Source organism: Leishmania braziliensis, chromosome 19 (assembly GCF_000002845.2).
Source record: "Leishmania braziliensis MHOM/BR/75/M2904 complete genome, chromosome 19".
Taxonomy (NCBI): domain Eukaryota; phylum Euglenozoa; class Kinetoplastea; order Trypanosomatida; family Trypanosomatidae; genus Leishmania; species Leishmania braziliensis.
In genome coordinates this window covers 439,578-463,528 of record NC_009311.2, presented here as the reverse complement: position 1 = coordinate 463,528, position 23,951 = coordinate 439,578, and the positions used below count along the sequence as shown (strand labels likewise).

Sequence of the window (23,951 nt, the reverse complement as noted above, 5' to 3'; positions counted from 1 at the left end):
TCCTCTTGGAATTATTCCCATCCTCGTAGCCTATGTCCCACCCCGCAAGCCCAGCGAGCGTGGGAGAGGCGCTAGGCAGGGAAGCAAGAGGGACGGGACAGGGACACAACAATCATCAATAATGAGGTGGGGACGCACCGCTCTGCCCGTTGTACCAGCTGTGCGCCCGATCAGTAAGAGAGGGGAGGGGGGGAGGGAGGGGGAGAGGGGACAGGAGCACAAGCACGGTGAATGGCAGAAGCATAATAACTCTCTCACTTAATCCGCGTTCGTCTGTCTGTCTGTGGTCGAGAGAATGTGTGTGTGTGTGTGGGAAAAATGTAATACGTGTATTGTACGCACTGTGGTGTTTGTGTCGACTGGTGTTGTTGCAGACGCTTGCATAGGGACTCGTGCGCAGTGAGCACGACGGCCGTCGAAGAGTGCGAGGGAGGGGGTGGAGGGAGAATGAGAGCGGTATGAAGAGGGGGATCGTCGGTAGAGGGAAGGGGAGGGAGGGAATGTTGGAATAGGCTACTTTGACAACGCAGGCGGGCCTTTTTCTTTCCCCCACTTTGCCGTATACTGTGTGTAGCGCAGCAACGTGGCGTGGCGCACGTGGGGATACGGCGCTGGTACGTGTTGCCCTCGAAAAGTGCCCGCCGAGAGCACCGGAGAGAGACCGTGATAGCCTGCAGTGCTCAGCGCAGCTGCGCATCATCGCCTTTACTCGTTTTCTGTCGGAAGCAGACATTACGTTCAATCCAGAGCCACAAATGACCATCCTCCGACACATACGAAGGTGAAAGCGTGTGCGCTGGCTACCGGCTTGAATCGTGGGGAGTGCTCGTTAGGCGCAGGTTTTGTTTCGCCTCTTCCCCTTTACGACACCTTCGTGCTCGCCAGTCCGCGCATCGCGGTCCCCCAAGGGAATCTGCCGCACTGCGTAGTCGAGCGCGCCCGCAACGGATCCCGCTGGCGACATCTCCAGTGCTCAGAGCATCTCTCACCTATCAACAGCGCACCACGAGCTCCTTCACGCGCCAGACACGGTGCGACTGATGAGCAGCGTTGGCGGGTTTGCCTACCCTTCAGCGGCTCTACCACTTTCATACGAATAAAGCCGCAAAAGTGCGCCCGCAGTGCTCCTCGCTCTTGTGGGATTTAGAGCGGGGAGGAGGAAGGAGGACGGGGCGAGGAGCGCCGCAACAGCGCTCAGCGTAACACCTGTGGCGAATGAGGTACACCACTGAGCGTAGGTCTCAGCCCCCGCTGCAGTGACCGCTGGGGCTCTGGGAGGGGGTCTCTGAGACTTGTTGCGGTCATCGTACTCTACTTTCCCAAAGAGATCTGCGACTGTGCCACTCGGTGGGCGGGCAAGGAAGGGAAAAAAGTGGGAGAGCGGTCCATCCCAGAGACACGCAGTGGTGTGCCTTGTGTTCAGTAGTTGAGAAGACCGAGGCTCCTTTGGAGGCGGGAGGTGAGGGAGGGGTGAAGGTGAAGGCTCGGAGCGCGACATGATTCCCAAGACAAGGGCGAAGCGAAGAATCTACTCCCCGGTGGCGGGGCAGGGGGAGGAACTACAAAGATTTGCGCCGATCTGCTTCACCACCACCGCCTCCAGTCCGATTCTTTTTCGCTCCGTGTACAATGCACGCGTGCTTTGCTGAGGAACACAGCACCTATCGACGTGCCGTGGCCCGCAGAAGCATCGGACAGACACGTACAACTGCTGCACATCCTGAGCTCAAACCCACCCATGTGCCCCCTCCCCGCCACCATTCATGGGGGGGGGGGTGAGTTTCGCAAGGCGCCATCGGGTCACTGCTGCCGCAACTCTTTTCGCGTTCTCTCTCCCTCCCTCTCTATCTGTGTGTACCTTTTCCTTTGACAGGCGTGTCTTTTATGCTCCTTGGTGTACCGGGCACGTGGGCGCATGTGTGGCGTAGAAGAGGGGGGGGGGGGAAGCCGCCGCACACGGGCAGGTTTTCCGAGCACGCTGCCGAACCACGACAGAGCCGAAGATTGCTGAGGAGTAAACGAAAAGCGCACACACCAACGAACAACGTCCAGTAAAGTGTGGCGACCTATCAAGCGCTTAAACACCCACACCCACACCCACACCCACACCAACACACACACACACACACACACACTTATGTAAATATCAAAGGAAGAGATACTATATCGCCGAATTTACAAATCAGCGTAATCGAGAGGCTCTGTCTTGACCGGCATCGGTGATTTGACGAACTGGGCGAGGTACGCGTCGATTTCAGTGCTCGTCTTACCACTGGGCGACTTGCACTTGTACAGTTCTATCTCCACACGCACGCTAGACATGGGCGCCACTTTTTTCTCCTTGCAGCCCTCCACGCCGTAGGCGAGCTGATAGGGCACGTAGAGGTGCCACCGATCGCCTTCGCGCATCAGCTGCATCGCCTCGGCCATGCCAGGGATCAGCTGCGACGGCGAGCGGCACACCGGGTAGGGGTTGTGGCGTGTGCTCTCCACAATGTCGGGGAAGCGCTGGTGGATTGTGTAGTGCATCTCGCATTTGTCCTCCGGCGCCGGGGCACGGTCGCCAAAACCTCGACGCTCGATAGTAAACAGGACCCCAGACGGCAGTGCAGACACGTTCGGCTGCTTTGCCATGCGCGCCATGTAGTTGAACGCTGTGTAGGTGCGCACGCGGTTCACTTCATTAGACCAGTAGCTGGCCTCGACGCTTACCACGCAGAGTGTGAGCAACAGCAGCAGCAGCGTGGCCACAGCCGCGAACACGCAGCGCATAGTGGAGAAGCGATTCATGTGAGATTATGAGTTGTATTATTATGTGGCTGCTTTTCGTTCGTCCCTTTCCGTGAGGCGAGCGTATGTACACGCGCAAGAACACACGAAGACGACAGAGCAGCCAAAGGATGCGCGAGGGATCGAACGACGAGAGCTGAAGGAACAGTCAGAGGAGGCGCTCAGGGCAACAATTGGTCCATGAATGATGGATGTGGTGTGTGTTCGCGTTGGGGTGGGGACTTCAAGACGCCGTGGGCTCTGTAGAGAGAGGGAAAAGGGGAGGGAGGAGAGAGCGAGGAATGCGTGTGGGAGTTTGGTGAGGGCGTGAAAAAGTGTGAGAGGGTTGAGGTGGGGACACCCACACAGAGAAGAGAAAGACACACCGACAACACCAACGCGCTTGACATGATGAGTGCGTCGCTCAGGGAAGCGAGGCAACGACGTCGAGGATGGAGCAGTTGTGGCTCAGCCGGGCCATTTTTGACGCCCCTCCCCCCTTCTCCATAAACGAAAAACTTAGGCAGCTAAGACCAAGCCTGTCGCCTACCAGAAGGACAGTGCCATAGATGGAGCTGTCAGAGCCTCTCTTCGGTGCGGCTGTGAATATTCACTTCATCACGTACGTGGCTTGTTGGTTGGCTGCATTGAAGGGAGACAGTGCAAGTGGTGGGTCAGGCACACCGCAATGACCACGTACTGGCAGAGCACGTTCGGCAGTGCCTTTTTCTGCTGTACATCCAAGGGATACAGCTCGGGCGCTGTCCTGTCGAAAGAGGGTTTGTGGCACAACAACGGGTTGACAGGAAGCGTGTGAGGTGTTTGGGCTTCAGAGTCATGCGGTTCATCTGTGAGACACCGTCACCGTGACTCATCAAGATGAGGTGAAACACTTCCGCTCCTTCTGCACACCGAAGCTTCACTTCTGTCGCGATGGCGCCCACCAGAACCATCAAAGCCCCGCAACCTGGTGCTGCCTCCCCTCGCCCCTCGCTCGGGGTTCAGTACATGACAAGACACAAGAGACGACTCTAGGTGGTAGCCTGCACAATGCGCCCTGCATTGTCGATCGACACCTGCTTCGCTTCGAGCGTCTTGTTCATCCTCCACATGCTAAAGAAGATGCTGTTGATCTCAAAGTACACGAAGAACGCCTCATCATGGCCGACGCAGGAACCAAAAGAGTGTCCGACGATGCAGTGCCACTGCCCGCCGTACTTGATATCCAGCTCCTTCTTGATGAACTGAGCGAGTTCGGTTTGTTCGTGTAGCTTCAAGGTGAAGAGCGCGTGTGCGGCGCAGTCGGCGCAGTCTTGTTGCATATCCACCGGCATGGCGGACTCTTTGATGAGGACCTTCGTTCCAGACATCAGGGCCGCTAACAACCAAAAGAACAGGTGAGTGAGCCAGAGAGAGAGCGACGGTGGAGACCGGATGTGTACATGCCGATGTGTGGTGCTGCGAGATGAGTACCCAATGCCTATCCTGTGTAGAGGCCTGTTGGGTAGAGTGGAGAGTGAGGAGGCGGGAGAGAGAGGAGGGCGTTGACGAGCCCAGAGAGAGAGAGAGAGGAGGCTTGAAAGAGGGAGGGAAAGAGGGAGGTAGGGGAGGGGCTCTGTTAAACGAACAGTCCCTCCCCTCCCCTCCCCTCCCCCCTCCACTCAGTCAAGTCTTTTGTGCAGCAAATGTAGCAAAGCGCCACACACACACACACACACGCGTATTCACAGCGGCACGACCAACCAAACAAGCCGCTAAGAAGAGCAGCTTAGGAGGAGGAGGGGGGGGGGGGGGGGGGTGGGATGGAGCGTGCGTAGCCAAAAGCCTCGACTGATAGGGGTGCTGCGTACTTCCCGATATGACGGGGAGAGATGCTTCTCTTTATCTTCTCGGGTGCATGTAGTTGGCAGAGAGCAAAGGAATGGGGTGTGCTGTGGGAGCTCTTTCTTCTCTCACCCTTCTCACATCCACAATACTGCCAATACTCGCCCGTCTTCGTCCCCCACTACTGTCCCAGCACACGAGAGGTGCGACACGTGCTGAAATTGCTCGGACAGAGGATACCCCTCCGCGATAAGACAGAAGTGTTTTACACACGCAAGAGGGAAAAAGAGCAAAGCAAGCACTGCCGCGGTGGGCTCTTACACCTCAGTTGAGTTCGACTTCAGCACCAATTGTTTCGCCACGCCCGTGCACGTAGAGCCAGCCGCTTTCGACAAATTTGGGGTGCGCCATGAGGCTGCCAGCCACCACCGGCAGCACCACCACTTGTAGTTGAGAAGCGGAGTCCCCAGTGGACACGGCACACGCCGCTTCCTCGAGCTGCCGCACCTGCGCCGCTGACAGTACCACGTGAACACTGCGCGCTTCGGGGTTGTGACTCTTGGCACTAACGACGCCACGCAGCTCATGCCGGATGAGAGCATCCAAGTCCTCTGGCCAAAGGTACTCCATCAGGTCTGGCGCGTTGCGGTCGTGCTCCAAGGACGGCAAGTTGATGCCGATGATGCCGTTTGGCAGGTCCCAGGTTTCCTCGGACGCGGCCTGCGAGCGGGGCCCGCGTGTCCTTGCCGAGGAGGCCACTTCGCTGGAACAGAACGCGAGGGAGTCGCGCGCCTTGTAGGCTTTTTGCAGCAGCGATGTGGGGTCTGCAAGAGCGGAGTGAAGCAGTTCCAGAGCGGCTACGCCAGCCGCTGCGCTCTTCGTGGATATATCGGACACCGCCTCCCCCTCGCCTCTGCGGTCAGCATTCCTCGCCTCGACGTCGATAGCGGTAGAGGCACGAGTCGCATAGTGAGTCGAGCTAGACCGCTGGCTCCTCTTTAGGCCGCCCGATGGCGATGCAGCGCGGTGCTGCGCGCGCGACACTGGGGAAGGAGCAGCATGCTTCGTCTCACCAGCCTCAGACACTGTGGCCCCATCGACACACACTACGGATTCATCCTGCAGCGCTGCTTTCAGCTCTCGGAGAAGCGCCAGCCGCTCGGCGTACGCACTGTTAAGCTTCGCCTGCGCGCTCGCCAGCTCGTCTTGGAGTTGACGCAGCGCTTGTGGATCAGGCGATACCAGCGATGTTTCGAGAGTCGCTTGCCCGGCATTCTTTGCGTCAGCCGTGCTTAGTGCCACACCACTCACCCTCAGAGACTCCGGCGTGTCTAGCATCGTTGTGAGATACGCCTGCTTTGCCGCGCAGCGCTCACAATCCCGCTCGTAGTTTTGCTCAGCAACGCGGATCAGCGCCGCGACCATGGCAGGAGTCGGCCGAACGCACTCGTGTGGGATGGAAGGCGGTGCTGTTGTGGTGCGCTGTTGCTGCTCACTTTTTCTCACGTCTGGTAACCACATCGGTGCGAAATTGGGCCACACACGCCACCACAACTGCAGTGCGCGGTCCCCCTCCCGCGTCTCCTTCGAAGGGGAAGAGGGTGGGTGTGGCCCATGGAGGAGACGCACGCGGTTCTGCATACAGGCGACTTTCGGCCGCTGCGCTTGCGAAAGAAATAACTCCTTGTCCGCGGCAACAGCGTTTGCCTGCGACGTGGTCACTGAGCGACAGCGCTTGGGTACCTGCGACGACAACGCTGCTGGACGCTTCTTCCCATTCGTACTGCTCATCACTTTGGTCCAAGAGCTCACAGGCGCGACAAGCGTGGGCAGTGGTGCGGACGGTGATTGTGTTGAGTTGTTGGTGGAGAGTGAACGAGCCGACAAGGACACATAGCGGGCGAGTGGCGCGCCGGTCGGAGTGGGACAGGGGACGAAGTAGGCGCCGTTGTAGGTGCCATTCGACAGTGGTGGCTGTGCCGCTTCCTTTTTCAGCGTCACCCATGAGGGAGGGCAGCCACCACCCAAGCCGCCCGCACCAGCGCCGCCCACAGAGCTCACCGTGGCACCTTTAGTGCTATGGCGCTCCTCCTTGGTTGGCATCAGCGCTGGCGTCGCAGTAGTGAGGGACAGGGATAGGGAAGCGAGAGGAGAATGCTCACTGAGGAACTGCTGCTGCTGCGCTACTCCCTCATACATGTCGTTGTCGATGCGCTCCGCTTTGATTCTTACCGACAGCGGCGGCACGACAGGGTGCTTTGGTGTCGGACTATCCTCATTGCACTCCAGGGCTGTTGTGCCGATGCTCGTCTCCGACTTGAGCACGAATGGGGGCCTGTCGAGGCGCATCTTCCTTCCACCAGTGCCGTTCCCCGCTGCCACAGCGCCCGCTCGACGCTCGTCTTCGATACGTGTCATGTTTGCCTTTAGCGTGTACAGCAGTCGGTAAGGCCCCAGCGCGACAAGCGCCCTGGTATCCAGCGTGGCCAGCGCATACATATCTTGCAGCACCTGCACCTGTTCTTCATGTGTGGCGTGCAGAGGAATGCCAAGCTCCAGCATGTCACTGGTTGGGCCCGTGTCCACGCTTGCGTTAAGCATTTCTACCGCGTGGTCGTAGGCGTCTTGCTGGCGACGCACTTCAGCTTGGAGGGCGCTCACAAACTCTGTGAGCACCACAGTGTGATATGCGGAGAAGGTCCATGGCACCTGCTGCTGCAGCTGCTCCCGTTGCGGCGCACTGGATGACGAGGACATGCGAGCACGGTTTCTTGTCGAAGCCCACAGCCCCTACGAAGGGAAGGGGCAGGGGAGGAATAGATCTAGAAATCAAGCAAAAAAGAAAGAGGTACGCACCGCAACACGCGTGCCCAACATCCAGCCACGGACACCCCGGTTCGACACTTTTGCCGTGTCCTGTGCGCGTGTGCGCCAGGTACGTGCAACGGCGATTATGTAGGTTAGTGGCTGTTTCTTTGGGAGGGAGGGGTGGTGGTGGTGGCGGCGTTATGATGATGGATGGAAGCGGTGGTGAGCGACATATATCAGTGAGTCCAGTGCCAGATAAGCCAAGTGGAAATGCAGAGAATCAGAGAGAAAGTGAAGGGTGGGCAACACTGAGAGCCGTGGAGACTGAGACATCGTGCGCAGATGGCGAAAGAAAGAAGGCTGAAGGCACGGATGAGTTACCTCGTCTTTGCCTGTGTGCCGCTTGTGGGCCAGCGCACACCACCACCGTTGGCAAGTGTGTCAGAAAAGGCGGTGTCCCTCCCTCTCCACATATGTCCCTTCCATCGCACTCATCTTTCTCGGCCTCTGGGTGCTGTTCTCCTTGCTGTGAAGCGGGCGGGCGGGCAGGGGGACATCCTTCCCCGCTCTCACGTCAAGCACATCTCCTATCCCCCTCGCCACCCCCCACTTCCACTGCGTCCCTTCCAAGGCACCTCGGAGAAGGGCACCGCGACACGAGAGTGACACTCGCAGCGAGAAGGGGAGCGGAAAAGAAAACAACAACACGCAAACACGAAATATAAGAGCGAGAGTTGCCTAGCAGAGATAGCGTAACAGCGAAATGGGCAGCAGAGAATGGGTGCTGATGGGGGCAGCGTGGTGAACGCGTAAGAGCAGAGCAGAGAGAGCAGCAGCTGCAGCTGCTGCTGCAGCCGCAGCGACGAAAGTGCGGTGTTGCTCACAGTCGAGTCGGCCCTACGTCATAGAAGTGCCGAGGCGCACCGAGGATACATTGGTGAAATAGAGGACACGCGTGTGAGAGCGATCACTCGAGCGTGTGTGCCTCACCACCCACGCCGTCCGTACCAGCATGAACTAGTGCAGCGCAGTTGGTGTCTGAAAGAGAGCTTTAGTAGATGTGACGCACGCCTCATGGGTACTGAAGTCCAGGAGCCTTCCAACTGGCTCCTTCAGAGATGCTAGCGGCACCTCGAAACCGCGCCACGCTCGTGTGTGAGGGGCAGACACGTCCCATAGCGCCGACGACATGCGTGCTGCGTGGCACTCGAGCAACAGCTGCTCCAGTGAGCGGATGCGTGCTTCGTAGCGGGCCTCGCGGAAAGCGTCCAGCGGGGTCCCAGAGAGTGCCGCGGCCACGGTGGAGTGGCCGCTGTTCGCTCCCTGTGCAGCTGCTGCGAGATTGAGCTGGGTAGCGAGCGATGCCGCCTCACGCTGTGCCGCCTCACAGACATCACGCAGCTGCGCCACCTGCTGCGCGTGCTGCTGCTGCGCTGCCGCGAGTGTCGCTCGAGCAACGTTGTCCGATTTCTGTGCCGCGGTGCGTTGCACCCGCATCGCCTCTGTCAGCTCGTCGCAGCGGAGCTGCAGCTCCTGGACCACCTGCTGGGTACTGCGGAGCTGCAGGATGCGCGTACGTGCCTCGTCTAGCTCATCCCGACACTGCTGGAGGGCCATTTCGAGAGAAGGATTTGCTTCTGTGGTGGTACTGCTAGTGCTTGGATGGCCCACGACCCCTTCCCCAGCGAGTGCGACTGTCGCCATGGCCCGCACTTCACAGACACGCGCCTCTTCCAGTTCGCGAGCCAGGCGGAGCTTTTCCTGCGTAGCTGACTGCCGTTCTCTCTCGACGGCAGCCTCTGCCTCGGCTTTGGCGGCACCTAACTCCTCCACCAAGTGCGTGAGTGCATCAGACTGCGCCTTCTGTTCCTTCAGTTCTTCTTCCAGCAGTTGGCACAGTTCCTGCAGCTCCTCCTTCTCTGCCTTCATGGCAGCCATATCGGTTTGCAGGCGTGCAATCTCACTCGCATAAGCTGCCTCGACTCGCTCCTGTTCCCGTACCTTCGCTTCTCGGAGCCGCTCGTGGGTGTGACATGCTGCTCCAGGAGCAGCGTAGGGCTGCAGCAGTTCAGTGTCCTTGACCCGCAACGCAGTCTGCAGATCCGGGCAGGCGGCGGAGGCTGCTGCCGCAACCTCGGAGGATTCCTGAGCTGATTGACTCGGCTGAGCCACTGCTGAGCTTAGCTCTGCTTGCACGCGGGACAGTTCCATCTCAAGCTCGACGTTGCGAGACTGCAACGCTGCCTGAGCCGCTTCGCTGAGCTTCCGGGCGTTCTCTGCCTCCTTCTCCCGCTTTTCGGCCGCAGCACAGGCAGCCGCTGCTTCGCTTGCTGACTGCTTCGTGGCTTTCAGCTCCGCCTCGCAGATCTTCAGCTGGCGTTGCAGCTTTAGTCGCACTTCCTCCAGTTCCACTTGCGCCACGAGATCGTCGTCGTCATCTTCCATGGCCGTTGCCGCCGCGTTATCCACGGTATTGTTGGTGCCCACCTTGGCAGCTGCTTGCGATGCTGCAGCTCTCAGCTGCTCGAGCTCTGCCTGGAGGCTGTGCAGTGACTCTTCAAGACTGTCCTTTAGTTTCTCCCGCTCCACTGCCTCGCGGCGCGCAACACGCAGCTCCTCTTCCAGCACCTCCATCTTTGCCGAGTCAGCTGTCACTGCGGCCTCGGCGGCAGCCAAAGTCAGCGCCGGGATCTCTGTGGCATACGAAACAACAAGGTTGGGTCGTACAAAGAGGCCTTGGCCGGCCGCGCACTTGAAGTAGGAGATCCCCTTCACTGTACCATTGTTACGGCCCTCACAACCGACGAGTTCGACGCCGGCCCACTCACCCTCGGCGAAATCAGTAACACCGTAGAAGCGCAGAATCCCACGGCGCCGCTCCACCTGCGGCGCTACTGGAAGCACCTCCACAAAAGAGTCGATGGGTGGCACAGGCTGTGCGGAGGAACGCTCAGCGCCGAACTGAGACATTGTCGACCGTGGGCGGAAAAAGTAAAGTCCCGTGCGCGTTGCTGTTTGACGCGCGCCCACCCAAAAATACGTCTGCCGCTTTCGTTGTGTGTGTGTGAGGGGGTGGAGAGACGAGAGAGGAGGAGGTGGAGGGGTGGGGGGAAATGTAATGTGTGATGCTCCACGCTTGTCCGTGCCCTCCACGTGGATACGTGTAAAAGGTAAGCGCACCTTCAAACCGGTACGAGAGGGAGGCGATGTCGGGATGGGCTCTTTCTCGTGCTGCTGCTGCTGATGCTTCAGCAACGACGATGGTGTCCAGTTATGATGAGGGAGCAAGGCAACACACCAAGTATGAGAGAGACACGAGAAATGAATGCGTTCTTTTGCATTGGCATCTGTGTGCTGATGTCACTTTGTGTGTGTGACTGCGTTGCAGTACTGGTCTAGTATGTGAGAGTCAGCACATCTAGAAGTATCACTCACCGAAGCGGCGTGAAGAGGGTTTGGTGTGGAGTGGTGGAGGGGCACACTTGCGCGCTGTCTTGCGCTGTATGTTTCGCTCGATGTCAACGGGTTGCGTCTGCCACACTGAGGCATACGCGTTCGTCCTTCAGTTTTCTTTCGCGTTGTCGAGGTGAGTCGACACGGTGGCCGACCCGCCCCCCCCCCCCCCCCCTCTCCATCTCAGTGTCACTCCGGCAGCAGTGTGGGATATGGATGTGGGGGACCTAGGCTTACCCCTGTGAGAGCGGTGCGCATGCGTTGCCGATGGTGCTGCTGCTGCTGCTGCTGCCACTGATCCAATTCATCGACGCACTGCATCAGCGTTGGTGCCACGTAGTAATCCATGAGCGCCAGCTTTTGCTCATACAGGGCTACTGTGGCCTCGAGCTGCGCGACATACGCATCCCTGACCTCTCTCTTTTCATTTCGCTGCTGCATCACGGCAGGTGAGTCAGCAGCGTCGTTTCGCCGCACCTGAACGGCTGCTGTGTATGAGTTCGCTAGCCGTTGTATCAGAGCATTGAGCTTTACATGGAGCGCCAGCGGGAACCGCGCATCCGTGCGAAGGTCGTCGACGGCAACTTGAACCAAGTGGGGAAGGGAGTCGCAGACACCTGGAGAAGTGGCGTGGAGGGCGGAGAAACCGACCGAGGTATTAGAAGAGTCGTATCCCTGTATCTCTTGGGGCGGCGAACGGACGGGCGGATCGCCAGTGCTGCCTCTGCTGTCGTAGGGTGCTGCTTCATATCGTTGGAGCCGGCGACGCAGCCGCCGCACCTCTTCCTCCAGCACCGACGCGTACACACGCAGGGAGGTGACCAGCGCCTCAACTTGAGCTGGCGGCGGTGCTCGCTCCTGACAGGCATCTTCGGACGAAACATCGCTGTTATCTGAACCGCGACTAGCGTGACTGACTCGCGAAGAAGCAGCGACAGGATCCACAGTAGTGTTGGGCTCGTCGCTGAGCGGCAGGTAAGATGCAGCCGCCGTCCTTGCCTTTTTGGAACTGTTGATGCTCGTTGCGCTGCCACCATGGGGGCAAGGAGAGAAGTACGGTCGCGGCGCATTTGCAGACGGTCTGGGAGAGGGGAGCGGTGGCGTGGAGGTAGCTGAGCTGCTCGATGCTGCTTGGGCTCTTGGCGCATCTCTTTCGTTGGTGTCATCCGCGGCGTTCTTGTGATGTGTGTGAAGGTGCCTGGCCAATGGAGCGCCCGTTGCTTTCTCAGGCGAGCGCTCCATTACGGATGCTGGACAGTCGCGCCGTGCCCTCTGCGGTGGCTGGAGGCGAGAGAGAAAGGCGAGAGTCGAGCGCGTTGCGCGCTGATGGCTAGCAGCAGCGGCGATACACCCGATCCACGAAAACGAGCGTACAGTGGAACTGTTCAGAAAATAATCCACAAGATCGTCAGAGCTGTGCTCGCCTGTAGCTGTGACTGACGCTCTCGTCAGCGGGGTCAGAGGATCATGGATGCGGGCGATGGTGGTCAGCCACCGACTGCGCCGAAGGGCAGCGGCATGCATTTGTGCTTGCACAGTTGCTGCAGTGGTGCGGTCGTGTTTCTTGCAGCTGCTTCTCTTCTGTTCATCATCACTGCGACAATGACTGCTCTGCGGCAGAGATCGCATGAAGGCTGAGAGCGCTTCGAACTCGCGCCAGAGTGCGGCACCCGCCCGACGCGACGACATACGCATCGCAGCGACAGCGGCGCCAGCTTCTCCATGGAGCAGGGCGGCCCCACACTCGGGGAGCAGTACGAGTGTAAAGTACGCCGCGCTGACGCGCGCTTGCAAGGCCGGCGTCGATGAGCTGGTGCAGCGCCGCAGCCGCAATGTGAAGAGAAGAGTGTTCCCCTCTAAATGGCGAAGCCGATCCGCCGCGGCAGGCGGTGACGGGGACACTGGCGCTGAGGGAAATTCCGACGTGGCGCTGTCGATGCGGTCAAACCACCTCTGCAGCCGCTGTCGCACAAGCTGAGCCAACTGAGTGGCACTCGTCTGACTCTTACTGTTCGTCTCGGTCAGAGAGGTGGACCATGGTAGGGTGGTGGAAGTGCCAGTCATCGCACTTTGAGGCCGAGGCACATACTCCAGTAACTTCGTCAGTGGCATCCACGTAACCCGGCTCCGCTGCACGTGTGTGCCATGCGCGGAGGGCTGGGCTACCTCAGCTGCTAGCACGTCCCCTGCACCCCACACTTCGTCGTAGTCCACGAGGGAGACGTCCACATCCAACGGTGGCAGTGATGGTGGGGGCAAGGCGCGATCTTTCACGATCAGCAGTGCTTCCACAAGGAGCCGATGCAGCGCCGTGAGGTAGAGCGCGTCTTTGCGCGTGCCAAGTCGGCTACCGAAAAAAAAGGCCGTTTCGGCGTAGGCCACCGGTGGCGCGTCCGCACCGCCGACGCCTGCCCTGACGAACGCTGCACATAAGTAATGCAGCTTTTCCCGCAACACGTCTACGGTAGCGGTGGTGGCGTGGCCACCAGGTGACCGCCGTCCACGAAGATCCGTAATATCTACGGAGACGGCGGAGACGTGCACGGTGCTGGAGGGGACGGGTGACAATGGTGCTGCTGGGGGACACCTCGATAGGGCGGCTGAGAAAAATGCGTGTGGATCACCGTCGCAACCGTGGATGCTCTCGTCTTCCGCAGGGGAGCAGAGAGCGACGTGCCACTGAGCAGAAACGCTACTGCCCAGTCGCGCTTCTGTACGTGAGAGCCGCAGACTCTCCACAGTGAAACTTGTGTGGCTACCGTTTGCCGATAGGACCACAGGCGCGGAGAGCGGTGAGGCCGAAGTGGTCTGCACCACGTGGAGGAGCACATCCATGCAAAGCGATTGTCATAACAACAGTGGCAGCCAGAGAGAGCGTTAACGACGATGAAGCGGTGATGTAGTTGTAAAAAGTAGAAAGAGAGCGCGTATGTATGCGTGTGTAGGCTCTTCAAGAGCGCAATATCCTACTCAAGGCAACGACAGGGATGGGGGGGGGTGGGTCGACGTCGTCTTTTAGGCCTATCGCCATGCGAAGGACGAGTGAAAAGAGAGAGAGGGATGGATGGACGGAGAGGTGGTGAAGAAGATGATCACATCGGAGACACAGACGAGGTGCACGAGTGGGTTTTTGCCTTCCACGCCAACACATTTTGCATTGGCGATTGGAAAGAGACACTTCCTGTTTTCAATCGTCTCTCTTCCTTGCCTTCATCTCAGCAGACACGTCCGCCCATGCGGCATCGCGTAGACTTGAAGAGCGCCTCTCCTCTCCTGACTTGCTGCCTCCTGACGGCGTGGTGGCACCTCAGTGCGTGGCATCTAGGCCCCAGCACCCCCACTCCATGTGAGGGAGCCAGGCAGCCCCCCCTCTCCCTGCTAATGCCGGACCACCTCTGGCGGCGACAGGGTCAGGCACACACGACGTAGGGAGGTCAGAGCGATGTATGGTTGCTGATGTCGGCGGCCAGGTCCCGGATGGCGCTGCGTCAGAGCGACCTGCGACAGCGAGCACGTCTGTGACGCCCATGTGATGGGCCGAGTGTCAGCGTGGGGAGCCTGAGCCGCTCCGAGGGGGACGCACCGTGTGGCGACGAGCATAGTGGGGGTTTGGCGTTCTGTTGAGTGACAGCGAAAGGACACGTCGAGAAGAAGAACAACAGACTTGAGTCCTGATCTAAAGATAGAGTCAAACAAATCACAGAATAAGACACCATACACGACGACAGCGACCACATTGGTAAGGCAAATACAAGGGGATGGTGGCGGTGCTGAGGTACAGCGCCACTTGCTTGCGATACCAGCATGGGTGTGTGCGTAGGGATTGGGGGTGGGGGCGGAGGTGGTGTGTGTGTACAACAGGAAAACCACGATTGGCCAACTTCTCGTTGGGCGCATCGTGGGTGAAAGGGGAGTGAGGGGAGGGATGAAGGGAGTGAGAAAGACGCACAGTTGTGAGTGCACTGCACGGACCACTTCAGCTTTTCTCTCCCACGCGTGTCTGCCTGTCCGTCAATGTGTGGATGGGCACGCTGCTGAAGGGTATTACGCCTCCCCACTCCCCACACACACGCACACCGACACGTAAAGAAGCCCAATGGAAAAATACGAAAGCCGTGCGGAGGAAAGAGAAAGAAGTGCAAAAGAGCGAAGGAGCAGCAGAGGGAGGGGGGAGGGGGGGAGCACTTGCGCTGGAAAGGTTTTTCGTTTCCGGATGGACACAGCGAGCAAGAGAACGCCAGCGCTATGGCAGTGAGTCTACCGCTCACTATCCCCTGTATTGAAAAAAAAAGGAAACGCAGACACCCAGTGTAAAAAACACAGAGTCAGCAGCACTATAGCTTTCAAGAAACACGTTGTGTGCTTCTGTGCCTTTAGGCTACCATCAGCGAACTGGCGTGCGTCTCATTCAACACTCTTGCCATACGAATGAGGAAAAAAGGAGTGAGGAGGAGAGGGGGGAGGGGGCATAAAAACAAGAAACACCACAGAACAGTGCTGCGGTGTACCCCACCCCAGCACTCACTCGATTACTCCGCTCCCTACGCCTCTCTCCCGAACGATCCTTCTCTCTCTACTGACCAGAGAAGCACCCACACATAGACGCAAGTACGTTGATGCCCACGCGCCCGCTCACTGTTAGCGACGTTCATTGAGGGAAAAGTGAAGCGAGCAAGACAGAGAAAAGGAAGGGGGGGGGGCGAGGGATGAAGAACATAACACAAAACAAGTGGAGAAGACCAGAAGAGCACGTCAGCACATGAAGCGCGGAAGTGAAACGACAGTACACCCACGCGTATACACACATACATTCGTCTAGATCGACGCATGTACACACGCTCTTCTGCACAAATCACCAGGAGAGAGGTGGGCTGATGGCGGGGAGGCGCTGCCCACGCACGCGCGCGGCGAGACACGCCGCGAAAGCAAGAGACAAAGCCTAGACAGGAGAAACAAGAACGAGTAATGCCAGGTGGGCATCAGCTCACTCACACCCAGCGATGATGGAACACACGATAGCGGTTTAGTAGAGGTACGCGTTGATGGAGGGGGAGAGGGGTTGGGGTTCGTGCTGACTCGAATGGTAGTGCTGTTGGTGGGTTGGAGTGAAGCAGGAAGGAGGGCATCGCTGCCCAGTCACACCCCCTTCTCAAAGCGCATGTCTTCCCTTTCAGGCAACGTGGATGGTGTGCGCGGTGGGAGAAAGAGTCGCGCAGAGATGCATGGGACAACGGGCCACGTATGCAGCAAACAAGAGTGTAGAGGGTACAGTGGCAACAGGGGGCAGTGCAGCCACACAGCGTGCAAAGGCGTGAGAAAAGGAGAGGCGCCAAGGGAGAGAGAGGCACGCACACACACCGGACAGAGACCGCACCAGCCTCTCGCTATACGCATACCCATGCGCATATACATGTACATGCACATGGGTATGCGTATGCGTATTCCGAGAGAACGGAAGAAAGCTGAAATCATCTCCACGTAGAGGCATAGCAGCCCACCCCCACCCCCCAACTGCGGGAGTGAGTGCGCACAGTACAACAGAACACAACAGCGAAGGGGCCCACAAGAGAGCAGGCGGAGGGAGGGGGAGGGGTAAAAGGGCACACAAACACGCCACTGCAGAACAGCGCGCCGAAGCGTGGAGCCGTGGCCAGGGACTATTATGAAAACCAAAGAAAAACAGCACATGTACAACGCCATGCTTCGGGGTGGGATGGCGGCTGCTACACTGACCGAGCCATACAACACGCGCGAAACGATCGCCATCCCCGGGTGTCGAGATACCCAAGGAGGAGCACATGTACAGAGCCCTGCTTCCACGGTGTTCCTTCTCTGCTGCACAAAAACGAGTCAAACGCCACTCTACGACTCCCCAGCCCGTCACAGGCCCATCGCGTCGTGCGAAGCGGCCGTAGACGCGCGGTACAGTAATGCGCCGACTCAGTCACCTGAGCACCGCGTCTGCCTCAAACTTTACCAGCCACCCGCCTCGCAGGTCGGCTTGCGGCCGCTCCCACTATGCTCGTCGCCACACGGTGCGTCCCCCTCGGAGCGGCTCAGGCTCCCCACGCTGACACTCGGCCCATCACATGGGCGTCACAGACGTGCTCGCTGTCGCAGGTCGCTCTGACGCAGCGCCATCCGGGACCTGGCCGCCGACATCAGCAACCATACATCGCTCTGACCTCCCTACGTCGTGTGTGCCTGACCCTGTCGCCGCCAGAGGTGGTCCGGCATTAGCAGGGAGAGGGGGGGCTGCCTGGCTCCCTCACATGGAGTGGGGGTGCTGGGGCCTAGATGCCACGCACTGAGGTGCCGCCACGCCGTCAGGGCGTAGTAATGGGAGGCGGAAAACAAATAAAAACGCCATGGCGTTGGAGATGAGCAGTGCGGTAGAGCGAAAGAAAGTTGGTGCGAGGAGCGTCGTGGGTGTGTGTTTGTGGATGGGTGGCCGGCTGAGCGGCAGCAACCATCGCACAGAAGAGGGCACAAGGCCGCCACAGTGGCAGGCGTTGTGCCGCATAACCGTGGGGCTTTCTGTCAAGGCAAGGACGAGGCGATCGCCATCCTTCTCCAAGGACTGTACACGCGCTGCTTCAGACCGTTAGCCCCACAGCCGCTTGCCATCATTATGGGTAGCGTCGTGTGGACGGTACCCCCTGGTGGATAGGGCAAGCAGGTGGAGGCCTGAGCGCCGGTGCCTCTCCTTTGTTTCGATTCGTTTTTTTTTTTTGATTTCGAGGGGGGAGGAGGAGGGTACCAATAAGCTGTGCACATTATGGAGGCAGAGGTGCGGGAAACGAAGGACAGGAAGAAGCGGGAGCGGTGGAGAGGATGGCGTGCGTGGCGTTGGAAAACAGAGGGGGAGGGGGAGAGAGGGCGACGAGGCTACCGGAGAGCTCGACCGCCTGGTTTCCCCGCACCTCACTTTTCCGCACCGATCGAGCACCGAATCACCTCACCACTCTTTTGCCTCCTTTTCCTTCCCGTCTCTCTCTGTTTCACCGACCTCCGTGGTGAGGAACAAGCGACTCCGAACACTGCGGAAACAGGAAAGAAGAGAGTTGTGCCACTATTACGGCGAACCAACAACAAAACAAAGAGAGGGAGGACAATGATGGCGCGTAGGATGAAAACAGCGGCAGGCGCATGCGAAGCAGTGCGTGACTCGTGGGCGTATTCCTCGTAGTGCGCCAGCCATGGGCGCGACTTTCAAAGACTGGAGGAGGAAGTGCTGCCACGCCCCGCAACGGTTAGCGTCCCAGGTATCCATCTTACCGTCGGGGGGTCGCCGGGCAACGAAAGACCGACGACGACGCTACGCCGCACCCACGGTAGACGAAGACGCAGGGAACAGAGAACAAACAATACACATCGAAAACAGGGCGGTGGTGTGCAGTGACGCCGCTCGCCTCCGCACACTCACTCTCGACGAGCCAAACAGCGGAATGACGCACACACACGCACAGGGACAGCAGCCGCTGATTGTGGAGCGGGGAGGGGCCAAAACGGGGGGGGGGCTGAGAATGTCGGCCGTCAAAGAAGAGAGTGTCGCCGGACAACACAGGCGACGTGAGTGAAAAGGGGAGGGGCAGACACCGCCTACGCGTCTCTAGACATTTGCGCCCACCAAAAAAAGGCAGGCACACACACGCACCTACGCACCGCTGCCCTCAGTGCTCTCCTATGCAGCGCAGAGGGTGTCGAGGCAGCCGTACCAAACGCCAAGTGGATCATCCAAAACGAACACAGCGTCCTCGTCGTCGATGAAGCCCGTCCACAGCAGAGGCACCTGAGCCCCGCGTAGCAGCAAACAGGCCTGCAGGACGGCCCTCCGAGCACTGAGCCAGACCGGAACGAGAATGCATCGCTTCGTCACTAAGCACCACCGACACATGGCTTCCTAAGGAGGCCCAAACGCCTAAAAGAACGGGAAGCACAAGGAAAAGATGCCCATGGCCTGCTCGCCGCGCACGCTCACGTAGAGGAAGCCGTCGGCGTGCTTGCAGGCGTCGGCGACGTCGCCGACGGCGGCGGTGGCGGCCGGCGTGCAGCCCTCCACGGCGAGCGTCACCTTCGCGGCGCTGATGCCCAGCGCCTGGCGCACGGCCGCCTCGAGCTCGGCGACGGTGGCGTCGCGGGGGAGGGCGAGGAGGTGCGCCTTGCTCGACTTGGCGGCCTCGACGACCATGGCGACGTGGCCGGGGTACTTGGCCTGCAGGCGCGCGCACTCGGCGCGGCGTGCCTCGGCGGTGTTGCTGCTCTGGTAGGCGGACATGATGGATGGTGGAGGGGAGGGGGTGCTGTGCTAGGGTGCGCCGGCTGGTGTCTGCCGCAGTGGTGGTGGTGCGGGGGCAGAGGAGGAGGGGAGGAGGAGGTGGTGGTGACGAGTGGGTGGGGGGAGGGGTCATGCAGTAGTGGCCAGGTGCGCGGGTGGGGGCCGCTGCGGGGCTGCCGCGCGGCGGGGCGGCGTTGGCGGTCAGCGCATGCGTGTTTGTGTGGGGTGCGATTGGAAATGCGAATGGGATGTACACATGGAGGGCCGGGCGGTGCGCGTTGCCGGCTCTAGGCGCGGCGACAGCGCGACGCGCACAGCACACGGGGAGAGGAAATGGGAGGAGAAAAAGGCCTCTTCACATGGGTGGTAGGCGAGCTGCATGCGGTGGTGAGGCGGGGGTGCGCGCGTGCGTGGTGTGAGGCGTTGTCAGCATAGGCCGCGGCCGAGAAGCCTGCTCCCGTGCGGGCTGGTGGCGGGGAGGCGCTGCCCACGCACGCGCGCGGCGAGACACGCCGCGAAAGCAAGAGACAAAGCCTAGACAGGAGAAACAAGAACGAGTAATGCCAGGTGGGCATCAGCTCACTCACACCCAGCGATGATGGAACACACGATAGCGGTTTAGTAGAGGTACGCGTTGATGGAGGGGGAGAGGGGTTGGGGTTCGTGCTGACTCGAATGGTAGTGCTGTTGGTGGGTTGGAGTGAAGCAGGAAGGAGGGCATCGCTGCCCAGTCACACCCCCTTCTCAAAGCGCATGTCTTCCCTTTCAGGCAACGTGGATGGTGTGCGCGGTGGGAGAAAGAGTCGCGCAGAGATGCATGGCACAACGGGCCACGCATGCAGCAAACAAGAGTGTAGAGGGTACAGTGGCAACAGGGGGCAGTGCAGCCACACAGCGTGCAAAGGCGTGAGAAAAGGAGAGGCGCCAAGGGAGAGAGAGGCACGCACACACACCGGACAGAGACCGCACCAGCCTCTCGCTATACGCATACCCATGCGCATATACATGTACATGCACATGGGTATGCGTATGCGTATTCCGAGAGAACGGAAGAAAGCTGAAATCATCTCCACGTAGAGGCATAGCAGCCCACCCCCACCCCCCAACTGCGGGAGTGAGTGCGCACAGTACAACAGAACACAACAGCGAAGGGGCACACAAGAGAGCAGGCGGAGGGAGGGGGAGGGGTAAAAGGGCACACAAACACGCCACTGCAGAACAGCGCGCCGAAGCGTGGAGCCGTGGCCAGGGACTATTATGAAAACCAAAGAAAAACAGCACATGTACAACGCCATGCTTCGGGGTGGGATGGCGGCTGCTACACTGACCGAGCCATACAACACGCGCGAAACGATCGCCATCCCCGGGTGTCGAGATACCCAAGGAGGAGCACATGTACAGAGCCCTGCTTCCACGGTGTTCCTTCTCTGCTGCACAAAAACGAGTCAAACGCCACTCTACGACTCCCCAGCCCGTCACAGGCCCATCGCGTCGTGCGAAGCGGCCGTAGACGCGCGGTACAGTAATGCGCCGACTCAGTCACCTGAGCACCGCGTCTGCCTCAAACTTTACCAGCCACCCGCCTCGCAGGTCGGCTTGCGGCCGCTCCCACTATGCTCGTCGCCACACGGTGCGTCCCCCTCGGTGCGGCTCAGGCTCCCCACGCTGACACTCGGCCCATCACATGGGCGTCACAGACGTGCTCGCTGTCGCAGGTCGCTCTGACGCAGCGCCATCCGGGACCTGGCCGCCGACATCAGCAACCATACATCGCTCTGACCTCCCTACGTCGTGTGTGCCTGACCCTGTCGCCGCCAGAGGTGGTCCGGCATTAGCAGGGAGAGGGGGGGCTGCCTGGCTCCCTCACATGGAGTGGGGGTGCTGGGGCCTAGATGCCACGCACTGAGGTGCCGCCACGCCGTCAGGGCGTAGTAATGGGAGGCGGAAAACAAATAAAAACGCCATGGCGTTGGAGATGAGCAGAGCGGTAGAGCGAAAGAAAGTTGGTGCGAGGAGCGTCGTGGGTGTGTGTTTGTGGATGGGTGGCCGGCTGAGCGGCAGCAACCATCGCACAGAAGAGGGCACAAGGCCGCCACAGTGGCAGGCGTTGTGCCGCATAACCGTGGGGCTTTCTGTCAAGGCAAGGACGAGGCGATCGCCATCCTTCTCCAAGGACTGTACACGCGCTGCTTCAGACCGTTAGCCCCACAGCCGCTTGCCATCATTATGGGTAGCGTCGTGTGGACGGTACCCCCTGGTGGATAGGGCAAGCAGGTGGAGGCCTGAGCGCCGGTGCCTCTCCTTTGTTTCGATTCGTTTTTTTTTTTTTTGATTTCGAGGGGGGAGGAGGAGGGTACCAATAAGCTGTGCACATTATGGAGGCAGAGGTGCGGGAAACGAAGGACAGGAAGAAGCGGGAGCGGTGGAGAGGATGGCGTGCGTGGCGTTGGAAAACAGAGGGGGAGGGGGAGAGAGGGCGACGAGGCTACCGGAGAGCTCGACCGCCTGGTTTCCCCGCACCTCACTTTTCCGCACCGATCGAGCACCGAATCACCTCACCACTCTTTTGCCTCCTTTTCCTTCCCGTCTCTCTCTGTTTCACCGACCTCCGTGGTGAGGAACAAGCGACTCCGAACACTGCGGAAACAGGAAAGAAGAGAGTTGTGCCACTATTACGGCGAGCCAACAACAAAACAAAGAGAGGGAGGACAATGATGGCGCGTAGGATGAAAACAGCGGCAGGCGCATGCGAAGCAGTGCGTGACTCGTGGGCGTATTCCTCGTAGTGCGCCAGCCATGGGCGCGACTTTCAAAGACTGGAGGAGGAAGTGCTGCCACGCCCCGCAACGGTTAGCGTCCCAGGTATCCATCTTACCGTCGGGGGGTCGCCGGGCAACGAAAGACCGACGACGACGCTACGCCGCACCCACGGTAGACGAAGACGCAGGGAACAGAGAACACACAATACACATCGAAAACAGGGCGGTGGTGTGCAGTGACGCCGCTCGCCTCCGCACACTCACTCTCGACGAGCCAAACAGCGGAATGACGCACACACACGCACAGGGACAGCAGCCGCTGATTGTGGAGCGGGGAGGGGCCAAAACGGGGGGGGGGCTGAGAATGTCGGCCGTCAAAGAAGAGAGTGTCGCCGGACAACACAGGCGACGTGAGTGAAAAGGAGAGGGGCAGACACCGCCTACGCGTCTCTAGACATTTGCGCCCACCAAAAAAAGGCAGGCACACACACGCACCTACGCACCGCTGCCCTCAGTGCTCTCCTATGCAGCGCAGAGGGTGTCGAGGCAGCCGTACCAAACGCCAAGTGGATCATCCAAAACGAACACAGCGTCCTCGTCGTCGATGAAGCCCGTCCACAGCAGAGGCACCACAGCCCCGCGTAGCAGCAAACAGGCCTGCAGGACGGCCCTCCGAGCACTGAGCCAGACCGGAACGAGAATGCATCGCTTCGTCACTAAGCACCACCGACACATGGCTTCCTAAGGAGGCCCAAACGCCTAAAAGAACGGGAAGCACAAGGAAAAGATGCCCATGGCCTGCTCGCCGCGCACGCTCACGTAGAGGAAGCCGTCGGCGTGCTTGCAGGCGTCGGCGACGTCGCCGACGGAGGCGGTGGCGGCCGGCGTGCAGCCCTCCACGGCGAGCGTCACCTTCGCGGCGCTGATGCCCAGCGCCTGGCGCACGGCCGCCTCGAGCTCGGCGACGGTGGCGTCGCGGGGAAGGGCGAGGAGGTGCGCCTTGCTCGACTTGGCGGCCTCGACGACCATGGCGACGTGGCCGGGGTACTTGGCCTGCAGGCGCGCGCACTCGGCGCGGCGTGCCTCGGCGGTGTTGCTGCTCTGGTAGGCGGACATGATGGATGGTGGAGGGGAGGGGGTGCTGTGCTAGGGTGCGCCGGCTGGTGTCTGCCGCAGTGGTGGTGGTGCGGGGGCAGAGGAGGAGGAGGAGGAGGGGGGAGGAGGTGGTGGTGACGAGTGGGTGGGGGGAGGGGTCATGCAGTAGTGGCCAGGTGCGCGGGTGGGGGCCGCTGCGGGGCTGCCGCGCGGCGGGGCGGCGTTGGCGGTCAGCGCATGCGTGTTTGTGTGGGGTGCGATTGGAAATGCGAATGGGATGTACACATGGAGGGCCGGGCGGTGCGCGTTGCCGGCTCTAGGCGCGGCGACAGCGCGACGCGCACAGCACACGGGGAGAGGAAATGGGAGGAGAAAAAGGCCTCTTCACATGGGTGGTAGGCGAGCTGCATGCGGTGGTGGCGGGGAGGCGCTGCCCACGCACGCGCGCGGCGAGACACGCCGCGAAAGCAAGAGACAAAGCCTAGACAGGAGAAACAAGAACGAGTAATGCCAGGTGGGCATCAGCTCACTCACACCCAGCGATGATGGAACACACGATAGCGGTTTAGTAGAGGTACGCGTTGATGGAGGGGGAGAGGGGTTGGGGTTCGTGCTGACTCGAATGGTAGTGCTGTTGGTGGGTTGGAGTGAAGCAGGAAGGAGGGCATCGCTGCCCAGTCACACCCCCTTCTCAAAGCGCATGTCTTCCCTTTCAGGCAACGTGGATGGTGTGCGCGGTGGGAGAAAGAGTCGCGCAGAGATGCATGGCACAACGGGCCACGCATGCAGCAAACAAGAGTGTAGAGGGTACAGTGGCAACAGGGGGCAGTGCAGCCACACAGCGTGCAAAGGCGTGAGAAAAGGAGAGGCGCCAAGGGAGAGAGAGGCACGCACACACACCGGACAGAGACCGCACCAGCCTCTCGCTATACGCATACCCATGCGCATATACATACAGGTCGTAG

The 23,951-nt window shown here is 59.9% G+C and overlaps 7 protein-coding genes across 7 annotated transcripts; all 7 read right to left on the bottom strand.

Annotated features, from left to right (window-relative positions):
• Positions 1-2,175: 2,175 nt before the first annotated feature.
• Positions 2,176-2,790, bottom strand: LBRM_19_1230 (putative peptidyl-prolyl cis-trans isomerase,macrophage infectivity potentiator precursor; the record flags this gene model as incomplete). The annotated part of the gene is made up of 1 exon (XM_001564168.2): positions 2,176-2,790. The coding sequence occupies one exon, from the start codon at positions 2,788-2,790 to the stop codon at positions 2,176-2,178; it is 615 nt and encodes a 204-aa protein (XP_001564218.1).
• A 1,010-nt stretch (positions 2,791-3,800) lies between these two features.
• LBRM_19_1220 (putative dynein light chain) lies at positions 3,801-4,139 on the bottom strand (the record flags this gene model as incomplete). Its single annotated transcript, XM_001564167.1, has 1 exon — positions 3,801-4,139. The coding sequence occupies one exon, from the start codon at positions 4,137-4,139 to the stop codon at positions 3,801-3,803; it is 339 nt and encodes a 112-aa protein (XP_001564217.1).
• Positions 4,140-4,917: 778 nt separating this feature from the next.
• On the bottom strand, positions 4,918-7,350 carry LBRM_19_1210 (conserved hypothetical protein; the record flags this gene model as incomplete). The annotated part of the gene is made up of 1 exon (XM_001564166.2): positions 4,918-7,350. The coding sequence occupies one exon, from the start codon at positions 7,348-7,350 to the stop codon at positions 4,918-4,920; it is 2,433 nt and encodes an 810-aa protein (XP_001564216.2).
• Positions 7,351-8,418: 1,068 nt separating this feature from the next.
• LBRM_19_1200 (conserved hypothetical protein) lies at positions 8,419-10,371 on the bottom strand (the record flags this gene model as incomplete). The annotated part of the gene is made up of 1 exon (XM_001564165.1): positions 8,419-10,371. One exon carries the CDS (start codon positions 10,369-10,371, stop codon positions 8,419-8,421), a length of 1,953 nt encoding a protein of 650 aa, XP_001564215.1.
• Positions 10,372-11,043: 672 nt separating this feature from the next.
• LBRM_19_1190 (conserved hypothetical protein) lies at positions 11,044-13,689 on the bottom strand (the record flags this gene model as incomplete). The annotated part of the gene is made up of 1 exon (XM_001564164.2): positions 11,044-13,689. One exon carries the CDS (start codon positions 13,687-13,689, stop codon positions 11,044-11,046), a length of 2,646 nt encoding a protein of 881 aa, XP_001564214.2.
• A 5,086-nt stretch (positions 13,690-18,775) lies between these two features.
• Positions 18,776-19,132, bottom strand: ATG8B.2 (putative ATG8/AUT7/APG8/PAZ2; the record flags this gene model as incomplete). Its single annotated transcript, XM_001564163.2, has 1 exon — positions 18,776-19,132. One exon carries the CDS (start codon positions 19,130-19,132, stop codon positions 18,776-18,778), a length of 357 nt encoding a protein of 118 aa, XP_001564213.2.
• A 3,518-nt stretch (positions 19,133-22,650) lies between these two features.
• Positions 22,651-23,007, bottom strand: ATG8B.1 (putative ATG8/AUT7/APG8/PAZ2; the record flags this gene model as incomplete). The annotated part of the gene is made up of 1 exon (XM_001564162.1): positions 22,651-23,007. One exon carries the CDS (start codon positions 23,005-23,007, stop codon positions 22,651-22,653), a length of 357 nt encoding a protein of 118 aa, XP_001564212.1.
• Between the last annotated feature and the right edge of the window lie 944 nt (positions 23,008-23,951).